The 13,535-nt window shown below is 41.3% G+C and overlaps 1 protein-coding gene across 5 annotated transcripts in view; it reads right to left on the reverse strand.

The window, feature by feature from the left end:
* ankfn1a (ankyrin repeat and fibronectin type III domain containing 1a) overlaps positions 1-13,535 on the reverse strand; it is a 120,280-nt gene that overhangs the window by 62,945 nt on the left and 43,800 nt on the right. For 3 of the 5 annotated variants that reach the window (XM_067488044.1, XM_067488043.1, XM_067488045.1), the window contains exon 7: positions 1,904-2,029. In XM_067488044.1, coding sequence (XP_067344145.1) covers positions 1,904-2,029 — 126 coding nt within the window. Of the gene's footprint in view, positions 1-1,903; positions 2,030-2,712; positions 3,069-13,535 lie in introns of those variants that run through there. The other 2 variants (XM_067488047.1, XM_067488048.1) reach the window with 1 other exon arrangement.

Raw genomic sequence — 13,535 nt, forward strand, 5'->3', positions numbered from 1 at the left:
GCACCAAGTACCAAGTCAGACTCTCAGTGAATGTCAGCAGCAATTTTGACCTCTTTACATTCTGGTTGTGATTGATAGCGAAACATCCTGAAACTTTCTGTTAGTGAAAATTGTTTTTGTGGGAGGATATTTACACCCTCCTGTGGACAGAGTAAGAGCATCTACTCTAAACCGAGATAACTAAAACTGAGAACATCCTCATGACCTGTTGCTGGGAGCCAGAATCTAAAGAAGAATCAACTAACTTGAAGTTTTACCACATGCAAGCTGCCGCTGAACACAACTTAAACCTTATAGGATCACAGGACTGGTTGGACAAAGGTTTGAGCATCATTGCAGGTACATTTGTCTGATGGGTTGTCACGGCCACCTCACATCTATAACAACAGGCAACAGAACAACATTAAGAGTCATTTCACTCTGCACTAACTAACTTTGTTATTTGTCATGTACCTGACCATCAGGACAGAGCCAACGTTTAACCACAGTTGTCACAAGGTCCACAGGCTGCAACCTGACCTCCTAATAACATCATCCTGTGATTAGAACTTTTAATGTCACTAACAAGCTCAGTTAACTCCGAGCATCTTCAGCACATCTTTTTATTCTTAAACTTCTCTCATCTGTGGTTTCCACCAAATTTTCTGCAGTTATTAAATAAATGTAGTGGAGTTAATTACAAAATTTCATTCTGAAATGAGGAAAAGTACAGGTACTGCAGTAATGTTACTTCCCACCACTGGCCCCAGGAACTTTCGTGAGCGACTGTCGTGCAGCATCGATACTGGAGACAGTGTGATCAGCTGCTGTTCCAAAACACAACAACACAAGCTGTTTATCTACACTTGGCTGCCTCTTCAGCAGGTCAGTGAGCAGACTGTGACTGCAGACACACAAACAGCTGATCAACCTAAACACACACACACAAAATGTATATGGCGAATACATATCATACAACATCTGTTCCCATTTACATCAGAAGGTTGCCTTCGATTGGCTGCCAGCTCTTGTAGTCATATACACCTGAATCACAGCTGAGGTAAAATGTTTTACTACAGATTTACCCCAGAGCTGCAGGTAACCATGGCAACAGCCTGGATGTTCTGTAAGCAGTAAACTGACTTTAAAATAAACTTTTATGATTTAAAAACTTTCCCTCAACACAAAAAAGTCCAGAGAACTGAGAGTTGTTTTTTGGTTCTTTGGTTTTTGCATTACAAGCTTGACGATCCTCATCACAGAAACAAACACACCAACCTGGATTTTTTAACCTGTGAGTTTATGTTCTGGTTATTACACTGAACTGATTCAGTTTTTTTTCTAAGAAACGAGATGTGTTTTGGCAGCTCGGTGAAGATCTGTAGATACTACAACACCCACGAGTCTCAGCTGGTGGAGAGGCAAGTCAGAGGCATGAATCAGATCTGAAGCTTCACTAAATACTGTAACTGAACACAACGTCTTTTCAAAGCTTTTTAATTTATCCAGAATTAACCAACTGCAACTTCTATGGAGTCTACTGTGGCTGTAAGGTTGAAGGCTGAAATGCCTCGTGGGAGTTGACTTTTCTTTCTCAGTTCATCTTTACGTCCACAAACAGACTTCTACATCAAACAGATATTTTCTAACACACTTGTTAATCTTTCGTGCTGATACTTGAACCATCAGAGTTTCATGTCAATCCACTTCACACCATGAGAAAACCTTGGATTCAAATTTGCAGAACCCCAAATGTCTCCTCACGTTTCACAAATAATGATGACTGAAACTGATCTGAGATGCTGCTCATCTTTTCTGCACATCGATCTGAAATCTGAGATGGATTTTTTATTGAGTAACACTGTTGTGCAACAAAAGCCGTGAACACAGGCGTGTGTGTTTGTGTGTGAGTGTGTGCACTCACCGGTCCAGGCTGAGTGAGGATCTGGGGATTCCCGTGTAAAACAGGGGCGTCAGGTCTTTGATTAGAGCATCTCCTGCCGACCTCTGATTCCACCTCTGGGCCAAACGTGAGATCTTACTGTCCGACCTGAGAGACAGACAGACACACACACACACACACACACACACAGAGGGAGAAATAAATACATAAGCACCTGAATACAATAAAAAAGAAGAAATCCCTCACAGGTGTTTCCAGGTGAAGAACAAGAGGATGATCAGAAAGTTCTCACAGCTTCCACCTTTTCCTCTGTAAAGCCTGAAATGACATTTTCTTCTTTAACATTTCTTCAGCAGAGCCTGCTCCTCTTCGCTCTGTAACCAAAGACACTTCACAGCATCGCTAAGCAGGGTTTCATCCATTCAATAAAACTGCTGCGAGCAGATGAATTCAGAAAATTATTTCATAAACTGTCTTGTGCAAGTGTATATTTAATTTCCCTTTTCCAAGAAGAACACCAGGGACTGACACACGCAGCTGCTTTTGACTACGCACTAAGCTGCAGCAAAATTCAGCAAAGACAATGTGAGCCCCCAAAAGTCCAGGTCGACACACACTGGTTCCAACAGTATCCGGACTAGCAGACTACGCTGCACCGCATTCTGCTTTATGAGAAAAAACTGCAGACGAGACACCTGTCTGATCAAAACTGAACCCGAAAGTTGCTTCAAAGCTGTTTGAAGTAGAAAAGAAATGCTTTGAAATTATTAGAAAACATATCTCCTGGTTCCTACAGATATTAAAGCGACCTGCAGCAGCGTGATACTCACTAGAAACACTGGATGTACTTGAATACGAGGACCCTCCAGAGGAACTACAGGCTGTTCAGCAGCAGATCTATCCCAGCCTCTAAGGCTCCTGCACTGGGTTAAATCTCTCTGACTGATGCCTCCTGGCTGCCTCTGGCTCCCCAGAGTATTGGATCATCTCCGGGCACCCATCAGATGATTATCAGTCCTGGGTATGAGAGTGAGCGTGTGTCTCTATCTGCTCCCTACTCTGGAGCTCTGGCTGCTCCTGTCTGTGCTGAACACCTGTTCAACGGCGAACGCATCGCAACACATCAGCCCGCGCACACACACAGCGGAGAGGAAGAGAGTGAATGAGCAGAGGGAGGGAGAGTAATAATGAGATAGGGATGTTAGAGAAGGAGAGCGAATAGCAAGGCATGAGGAGAGCATGTGGGAGGAAAGAGAGTAAGTGTGTGCACGCAGTGAAATGAGACACACAGATGGAGGAGGGGCAGCTACAGGCAGAGCGAGAACAAAGGGGGGAGAGTGAGGGGAGGTGACCGTGTGAAGAGGTGAAGGATGGAGGACAGGAGATTAAATTTACTGATGCTCAACAGGAAGCAGAGTCACCGCAACAAAAAGAGAAGAAAGCAGGAAAAGATCATAAAATCCAGCATATGACAGCGATGATCTGCAGAGTGTAACAGGTTGGACTAAATGGTTTCCTGCCATGGGGCTGAAATCAACATGCTTTCACAATATTTGTGGTTTTCAATTTAATTTGCAAAGTTTGTCTTCTCTGATGAATCATTTGAATCATCATTTGATGAATCGTTTCTCAGAGCCAGACGTGATTCAGCCAGAAAAAAGACTTCTTCCATAAAGTAAAGGCAAAAAGCACCAGCTTTTTTTTACCACCATCAGTCACACATCTGCCATTTGGTTTCATCCTGATTCTCTGGCTCTTTTTAAACTGAATATAGGAACTTAAAGTATTTACACGTATCTGTATACATGCTGTAATTACAGGAAGTGAACGTTTCTTTCTTCATTCATCCGCCTTTAAATGTCCAGTTCATGTCCAGCTGTTGCTGTGGTTCAGATACGAATAGCTGCAGGTTATTGGAGGAATCGTCCTTCCAGCTTTGGATATCGATTAGCTTCACATCCTGGGGTTTCACCGTCCTGCTTTCCTCATCACATCACTGTGGATGTGCTGAAGAGACGTCTCCGCTCATCGTTAACGTCTTGTGCGTGCAGCTGCAAACTTTGACACAATTGCTGGGGCTGCGTGTCTCTTTACATGCGAACCATCACGAGCGGAAGGAACAAGTGATTCCTTATTGATCATCAGCTGCGGAAACAATCTGATTCTGGATTTTATGTTATTAGCTTCTGACTACACAAGCATCACTACAATACTTTGGTTTACTAAGGAAAAGCCCGTTTCTGAAATGGGTAAAGCATTTAGCATTTACTTACATATCATTACCACAGTGTACAAATACTCAGCGTTTAAAATGCTGCTTGAGGTCAAACGCAGTACCTTAAAAAAGATCCAAGGTACCAAAGATAAAAGTACTACTTCTTTATGCAGAACATCACATTTTACATCAATAATAATATGATGGTCTGAATAAATACCATCACTCTTATTCATATCCATCATTACTATTATTAGCAGTAGTAACTGATGATTAGAGTATAATTGTTATCAATATTATTATAATTATTATTAGTACTAGTAGCTTTCCTCCTCCCCATTTCCTTTGTGTGTATCATTATATCATCATTATATTATTTAACTATGACATATTCTGTAACCTTTCTATTATTGCAGTTCTTATCAGCCTATTGGTTAATATTAGTTTATTATCATTATTATTACTGCTATTATTATTGATATTAACATTATTATTTGAATTCTATGTATATTTATGCGTTTTTCCCCAGTTTACTCATAGTTACTATACAATATATATGCATAAAACATGGTTATATCTACCCTGTACTTTTCCCATCCTCATCACAACTGTTGTTTCTTTTATGATTATACCCTTTCTGCTCCTCCTCACTGCTCCAACCCGATGCACCTTCACAAGCAAACATACACAGTACATGAGAAAATTGTTTGTCTTTTTGTCGTATCTCACACTGTTATTCTGTTATGTTTTGTATTGTGTGATTTGTACAGTTTTTTTTGTGGTAAAAAACAAATACTATTATTAATATTATAGTTATTATAATTACTGAAGCATTAATTTGTTCATCACTTTAATGTTGCAGCTGGTAACAATGGAGCTGATTTGACCTTTTACAATGTTTTGATGATTATATGTTTTAAATGTAATAATATTACTGTGAAGTACTTTATGTGCTGCTGGTAGCTGATAATTTTACAAAGAAGTCTGAGGATTATATTCTGTTTTATTAATCAGATTTGGAAAAGTAACTATGGTTATTGAAAAATGTAGTAGAATAAAAGTACAATTTCTACCTCTGAAATGCAGTAAAGTCAAAGTATGACTTTACTGGAATTTGAACCATCCAATAATGAACTTAACTTTTTACGTGAATCCGAGTCCAAATGACCTTAACAGACTGTTATTGAAGAGGTAAGTATACTTTCAATTTCACTTTCAACTCAACACCCCTTCATTAGTGGTGACTTTTTTTCAGGTGAAGGAGAATGTTCTGCTTAAAAGATTGAATGAGTACAGACGCCAGAGCGGTTGGTCTGGAATCGTTAAGGCAGGAAACAGGTATGATGACAGAGTCCTTGAAGGGTTTAGTTACTATGCACCGACTTAGAGAACTGTTGAAAATGTGGGTAAAAACTGGAGCTAGCTGAGCTGCACATTGTCTGAGAACAGCTGAGCTGAGCCCGTCCGGTCCAGCTGCTTTCCTCATTTTGTTCTCGTTAAAAGAGGCCCTCAGCTCGTCCTCGTGCATGTTGGAGGGGGTTTGGAGGATAAGCAGAAGCTACAGGTAGCTGTTCAAACCTAGCACAGTGTGTCAGAGAGGGTCTTATCAGTGTCAGGTAAGACTGACCAGCTTTTATTCTAATAAGTCATGATTTCTGTTTTAGTGTCATTAGACGCCATCTGTCGCTCTAACATTTCTGCATATGTTGGCTTAGCTTTCCTGATCGCTGACCTTAGCTCGTATTATGCTATATAGTTCCATGTTCTTTTTCTTGCTGAATTGAATTTCTCCGATGAACCACGGCTTGTTATTGCAGTGTGTTTTCACCGTTCTGGTGGTACAGGATGTACATTTCCACACAAAAGTTGACGTATGATGTCACGGTAACTGTCAGCTCGTCCAGACTGCACACAGCCAAAAAGCACAGTGCACTGAACACGTCCCAATCCGTACATTGGACACAGCCCTTCAGAGTGTCAATGGCCTCAGTGGCCAGCACACAGTTTTGGACTTTACACTGGTGGATGTAAGTTTCTGTCTGTATTTTGGGATGAACATCAGAATGGCCACATTTAGAACTGCTCAGACCAAACCAGACAGCTGCACAGCTCATCATAGTGTTAGTGAGCAGTTTGAAACATGATGTGTGATTTTAAAGCTTTCCACCAAAATGTATCTGCTGGCTGAAGGTGGATGTTTTCAGATGATCAGAGTGTGGTGCAGAGGAGAGAAGCTCTTTCATTTCCTCTTCTTCAGATTCATCAGCACATTTCCTCGTGTAATGAACAGAGGAAAGAGGAGAGCAGTGTGTCTGTATTGTCATCTTTGTGAGGATCACATTTCATTTTCATACCGGTGTGAGGGGAACATTGGACTGGTCCTCTACACCTTAAATGGCTTTTTAAACATAAAGACTGGGTTAGGCATTTAGCAGTGATGAATCAGGTTAATGTGCTGCATTATGTTTAGGAAGAACTGGGCTGTGTGTGTGTGTGTGTGTGTGTGTGTGTGTGTGTGTGTGTGTGTGTGTGTGTGTGTGTGTGTGTGTGTGTGTGTGAGAGACAAAGGGATGAAATAAAGAGGAGAGAAACCTGTTGTTCTGTTTGACCCCTTTGGCTTTTTCTTATCTGTAAAAAAACCAGCTGCTTCATCGCTGTAGCAGTGGCTTTGCAAATAGCAGAGCATAATGCATGAGAGCAGAGGGAACCAGCTCTCTGAGGTCGTTCTGCTCATCTGACACGACAAATATGTAGATGATAATTAGTCCAGCTGAGGCTGGTGGGAATTTCATCAGTTCTGCAGGTATTAAATTATACATCAAAGTATAGAGAAAGTGAGGTTGACAACATGCTGTGGTAAATGTGGGGGGATGCAGGCGCCATCTTGATAGGCTCCCCATTTCTTTCTGTTGGTGAATCTGTTCATTTGTGAAAAGCACCAATACAGCAGGTAGGTGCTGCTGCCATAGTAGGTCACAGGGCAAAGTATGGCCTATAAATAATAGCACAATGTTTTTATAATGCATATTGCAATGCAATCAATCAATCAATGAGTAAAAGGTAAAACACTTAATGAACACTCAATTTAACCATTTAATGGATACAATCACAAATTATGATGATTCTCAGGACCCAGATAGCTTCACCACAAGGTTGCAGACTAAACATTCCTTAAACAACAACAGCATTTCTTCCTCAAGAACTTCTGCTTTTCCACAACTTAAACAGAAGCAATGGCAACACTCAGAGGTTAAAGTTGAAACCACGGCAGAAAGGACGGCAAGTGCTGATAGCAGCACCGTGTTATGTACCGAGGATGCAATGTTCCAAAACCAAGCATGGATTTGGATTATTATGGAAAATGAGCTCTGTAATAAACATGTTTTGATACATGATTTGTTCATCAACACAATCCTCAGAAATGAAGAGCACTTTTATGAATTTAAAAAAAGGCTTAAATAGAACCACTAGAATGAAAGACCTTGTTAGAATATAAACGAGCTGCACCAAAGTCACATGAGTTATACATCACCACCACTAAACTTCAAATTTGTAGTTTGATTTGCTCATTGGCCTCTTCAACAAAAGTCTGCTTCAGTGGAGCTGCTCAGCGACCAAGGGTCACACTGTGGTTGTACTGGGCAGCTTCCAGGTGTGAATGAATAAAAGGTATAAATGTTTTATAAATTTTTTTTTATCTCTGGTTCTTTGCACCTCAACTAACCTGCACACGAGGCACAGGTTCACACTTGAGTGATTACTATGGTTCTAGTTCGGGGATTATGTGTGTGAAACTTTGTCTGCCTTCCCAGATAAAAATATCTCTGTTTGTACTCCTGCAGACATCATCATGTGGAGGAGTCCTGGAAAAAAACACAGGGCATGTAGAAGACAAAATGTGAGGCACTCAGCATTGCGTAAAACACTTTGCTCTCGCTGCAAACACTTCAAACCTGCTCTGTAGGACTGAGACCTGATGAAGCACTGACTGTGCTAACAGAATACAACTAACTACTAGAATGAAAGCATAACGTCAGCACCGTAACAAACACAGGCTGATTTCAAATCACTGAGGGCTCAGAGGTTCAGTGTTTTGCTCTGAGACTTTCTGTCAAGTGAAAGGTCACATGATGGCTTTGAACCTGTGGTGTTAGCAGAGAGCGGTCGGTGGATTCCCCCGTGTCTCTGAACCACTGGAGGTTTCCACTTGTTCTGTCTCATCTTTACAGCTCTGCTCCGGACATGGAAAACTACCAACCTCACTGGCTATGCACACGCACACACACACACACACACACACACACACACACACACACACACACACACACACACACACTCCAACTGGACATAGAGATTTAAAGGAGCAGTTCAGTCTAAAAGGAACTGGACCACAGCGTTCTTCTGGTTATTACATATTTTGAAACATGAATAGCAGTTTTCATAGATGGACAGGGACCATACAGCATTTTGGTCCCTGTTTTCTTTCTTATCCTGCCTCATAAACTCTGTGACCTGGATGTTAAATGCAAACACTGATTTAGCTAAGTTTCTATGTTCTGTTTTTTTTTTGTTGTTGTTCTCAGGTCACATGTTTACAAGAGAAGAATATTCAGCCTGTTAGTGTTTAATAAGTTTCTATAAATGAATAATAAATGAGCGAAACCTCACTCAGCGCAATTTGAATCTGGTTCCACAGTGCAGTCAGTGAAACATCTACGAAATTGCAGAAAGAGAAAGTAGAGAGTGAAGCCTGAATTTACACAGATATGAAGTAAAATGATTTTGTTGGCCCACCAAACAGTTAAAATGCAAATATATTCAGACCTGCTGAAACCGTTTTTTAGGACATTGATCCAAATTGTGTGCGTTTGAAAAACACTGTGGAATCTCTAGCGTTAATGAGGGGGGAAAACCTGAGGGGGATGAGGACGATGGGTGCAGAAGCTGCTGAACTAAGGCGCTGTCCTAATGTTTGTTTGGAGGAATCCTGTGATTCGTCCGTCAAACACCTTCAGCCCCACCCCCTCCCTCCGACAGCCAAATAGCAGGGTACTGCAGCCAGGTGCAGCCTCGGGCAGGTTGATGGTCTGACTGCTCTGCATTTGCGGAAGTGAGGCGGCAGTAACAAAACCTGGGGATGCACGAGTACACAGGTGTAATGTGGCTCTGCGTACTAGCAATCTCATCGCTCATAATGCATTTTAAAACACAGTCTAAACATAGTCCGCGAGTGTCACTTTCCAAAAAACAACAAGTGAGACACACTACTGCAAGTGTGCAGTGAGAGAGCGAGAAAACATATAAATCCACTGTGTGTCTGTGCATAAGGTGGAGACAATAAAGCTGCTAGATTATTGAACCTCTCTGGTGTCTGATGTCCCTATAGCCGGTTTGTGGCTCTCAGCTTCAAGCCCACTTTTAAAAGACACCTTGCAAATGAATAATATGTCACTTCCTAATGTGGCTTTAAATCAAATTAGAGGCTACTTTCCGTAGGGCATGAACGGTCATTTGGAGTTAAAGAGAGTGTTTGTAGCAGCAGGAAGGTGAAGGTGGGACTGAGACAGAAGCAGTGATTAAGGAAAACGTCGCCCAGTTTAGCTCAATAATATGTTCGAATAGTTTTTAGACAAAATGATGCTCAGTAACACAGAGGAATGAGACACATCAGACTTTGATGAACACACACACACACACACCCCCACACACCAATAACAGTTAACTGTGTGTGTGTGCGCAAGTGTTTTCCTTCTTCTCTGGTGATTTATAAAAAAAATAAATAAAATTTAAAAAAACGTAGACCATCACCAGAATTATAACATCTGCCATCACATTGTTTCCACACTTTCAGTGGGCGTCAGTCTGGATCACTTCTGGATTATCTGTATGAAAGCACGACTGTGCCAGGAGCTCCAGCTGCACTGAGCATGCAGCAGCTCCCGCCCACCCCCGCTGCACCACCCTGCATGTAAGACCACCAACAAACAATACTGTTTTGACACCACAAACATCTCCAAACAATTAATGTGCCAGCATCCCAGCAGCCTCTGCTGAGGAGACAAGCTGCTCTGATTGGCTCAGAGCTGCCTCAGGATCGCACTGTTTCCATGGATCCCATCGAAGAGCAACAGGTTAAGAAAGGAAAGGGAAAAAAAAGGGGGGGGGGGGGGGGGGGGGGGGGGGTTGTGAAGGAATGGAAATGCTATGGAAGAGCGTTTCAATATTTCAATATGCAGCCATTTACATGTTTTCTGTTTGAGCAGAGATTCACTGATAATAACCGAGCAATGATTTTCATTTTAAATGTTCCGGAAGCATTATTAGTAATTAACAGTGGATGTTTCTGTGTGTGAATACACTAAGACGCTTTACCAAAAGTACTTTAAAACGTCATCTGAAAAAACAGGTGTCAAGTCTGAAAACAGTATCAGAACAAGGTTGAGCTCACGTTTGTATCCTGTAGCAAAGGAAGAGGAACTTTTCTCTGCTCTCATCTCACCATCAACTGTGTTGCAGTGTCTCCTGCTTTGTGTAGAAACGCTCATGAGAACATTTAACATGCACAAAGGTGCATTCAGTCAAGGTGATGCATCTAGCTGATTTCTGTGCTCCTCTGACTGGATTACTGGGTAACACCTTTCCTCTGATGCACCTGCCACATGACCAGGTGTGCTAAAATTTTACCTGCTGTAAAAAAAACCCTCAAACCTTTGACTCTTCACTAAACCTGCATCAATTGTTTGTGCACTTTCTCTTTTGAGCAGAAACAGGATGTGAACATCCTTGATGTTTGAGCTTCCCCCTGCAAAGTTTGTTTTCACAGTCGTCTCTTGGAGCAGGAACACTTGCTCTTTGCTCATTTTAAACCTCCTGAAAGTCGGTTTGCAACAGATTAGAGTTGTCATATCCCCTGAACCTGTCTGTGAGCACTTCTTCCACACTGAAAAAGTTTTCAAACCACTCATTTGAAGACTTAGTTGCTCACAAAGCATCATTTTCAGAAGCCTATTACATGTTATATATAGAAAATAATGTCCAAACTAACCAGTAACTGCAATAAAAAGTACAATATTTAAAGTAACTTAAAGTAGTCTAGATAACAGAACAGAAGTGATAAATTAACTCATAAATGTTTTCAGTTATCAGGGAATGAATGTATTAAATTACTTTCCAGCTCTGCTTTAGTCCTGTAAACATGTATTGGCAGGACTTAATTTTCCCAAACTTTAAAGTGTAATTTCCGAGCTGTAACAAGACCCAGAGAACACTGTAGCATTCTTCATGGTGAGATGTGTTGGAGTGTTTAGAGAAGAGGATGATGTGGAGGTGTGAAAGCTGTCTGCCTCTCTGTCTTCACATCCTTCATCTGCCTCTGATGCTGCAGCAATTATGTTCCAGAGAACAGGATGTTCTCCACACATGGTAAAAAAAAAAAGGTGATTTGAAGCTTGCTCCTGGTCGTGGTCTGGTTTTATTCAGGAGAGAAATGGGTGGGGTGTGGGGTGGGGTATAATAATGAGAGGTGACTGATTGCTTGCTGATGTCTCTGTGACTTGACTTAAGACATTTTAATTAATGTGTGCTGTGATCAGACAGAACAAATGTGGACGTTTGGGTCTGAAGCTCATAGTGAGGCTCAAAAAACGTGGACCCTAAAAAAATATTGTATCAGAACAGAAGTCTTGGAGTAGATTTCACAAAGGACCCATACTGTCGTTCACCTGCAGCCGTGTAAGCTGTCTGCTGGATGACACTGGACATTACTGTATCAGCACAGAGGCTATAATGTTTTTTCATAATAACATTGTATAAAATGATTTTAACATCTGATATGACTGCACGCTCTCGTGGTTATTGACTAGACAATATATTTTGACAGCATTTAGAACAGAGAGAAGAAAGGGACGTCAGGGGACGACAAGGAGAGTGAGAAAGAACAGGCAGAACCATAGAGAGTTTAACGACGCTGCAGAATTGCAGAAAGAGCAACACAAAAAGTGACAAATGACTACGAAAGCATGTCCACTGATCTGATGGTGAATCATCTGTATAATCTGTGCATATATTTAGAGCAAGTACGACAAGAACCTGGGAATGGGTGTAAAGGAAGCTCAAGGACTGGTGCCTGTGTAATACTATTTATATAAGTGGCCACTTTATTAAAAAATAAGATATTCCTTTATTTTCTAATTAGTGTTTTCCCATGACTCACTAGTGCACACATTGAAAACAGCATGTGTGTGAATGTGCGCACACATAGGCTGAAGATTGTTTGTATCTTTTTAGTGATGAACATCTCAGGTTCTGTTAGATCAAGCTACAATAACACGCACCTCTGTGTTTACTGAGCAACAGACAAAGGACGACGCAGTAAAACATATCAAAACATTTCATTTTTATAATAAAAATTATGAGATGAAAAAGAAGTCGTCTGTTTCTGTCACACACACCTTCTTTTTGATTGGTTGAAGAGTTACTGTCGTCTCTGTGCTACTAGTGACTCGTCTCTGAACAGATGACAACTTTCAGCATGAGTAGAATGGACTGTGTGTGTGTGTGTGTGTGTGTGTGTGTGTGTGTGTATCATGACAGGATTTATGAGTGTGTGGGAGTTTTCAGTAGCATCGCGAGCAGCGTGCGACAACCAGGAAATGACTCGCATCAATCAAGGAAATGTCGCATCAGTGTCTCCTTGGGTGTCGCACAGTGACTGTTCTCCTGCAGCTGCTCAGAGCAACACTGCAGCTCAGTGCACCTCTGCTGATGTGTAACACTTCACAGTAACACTGCTCAACAAACGTCCTGCTGACACAGGCGTCGCACCAGAAAAGACTTTCAAGCGTTGTTGCTTTTAATGTGAGGACCACATGGAGGATAATGAATCCTTTTATTATAGTTTGAACAAGAAGAATAAAAAAAAAAAAAAAAAAAAAAAAAAAGCACGTCTGTCCCAACCACTGGTGCTGTTGAAGGGGAAAATATCAAAATTGCAAAGGAAAAAGAAAACCCACATTCAGGGGTGTGGAGTGACAAAGAATCCAAGCCCAGGCATTTAATTTGATGGCCAAAAGTAAAAGGCCTTTATTAAAAACAGGCTAAACGTGCATCTGCGCACCAACACACAGTAATTCCACCTGTGCTCAGTCTTCTCATATTTAATAAAGACCTTTCACGGTTTTACCATCCACTGGAATTTGATCTGTAATGTCGCACACCACCACCCTTTGATGTGGGCATATTTTCCCTTTGCAATTTTGACCTCTTTAATTGTTTCTCTCTACAGGCATCTATCTGTCCATCCATCCATTATTAACCACTTGTTAATAACGTGTCCCCACTTAACCTAACATGCATGTCTTTGGACTGTGGGAGGAAACCAACACAAGCACGGGGAGAACATGTAAACTCCACATGGAAGGCTGGAGCTGGCAACTCTTA

This window comes from Channa argus, chromosome 20, assembly GCF_033026475.1.
Source record: "Channa argus isolate prfri chromosome 20, Channa argus male v1.0, whole genome shotgun sequence".
Taxonomy (NCBI): Eukaryota; Metazoa; Chordata; class Actinopteri; order Anabantiformes; family Channidae; genus Channa; species Channa argus.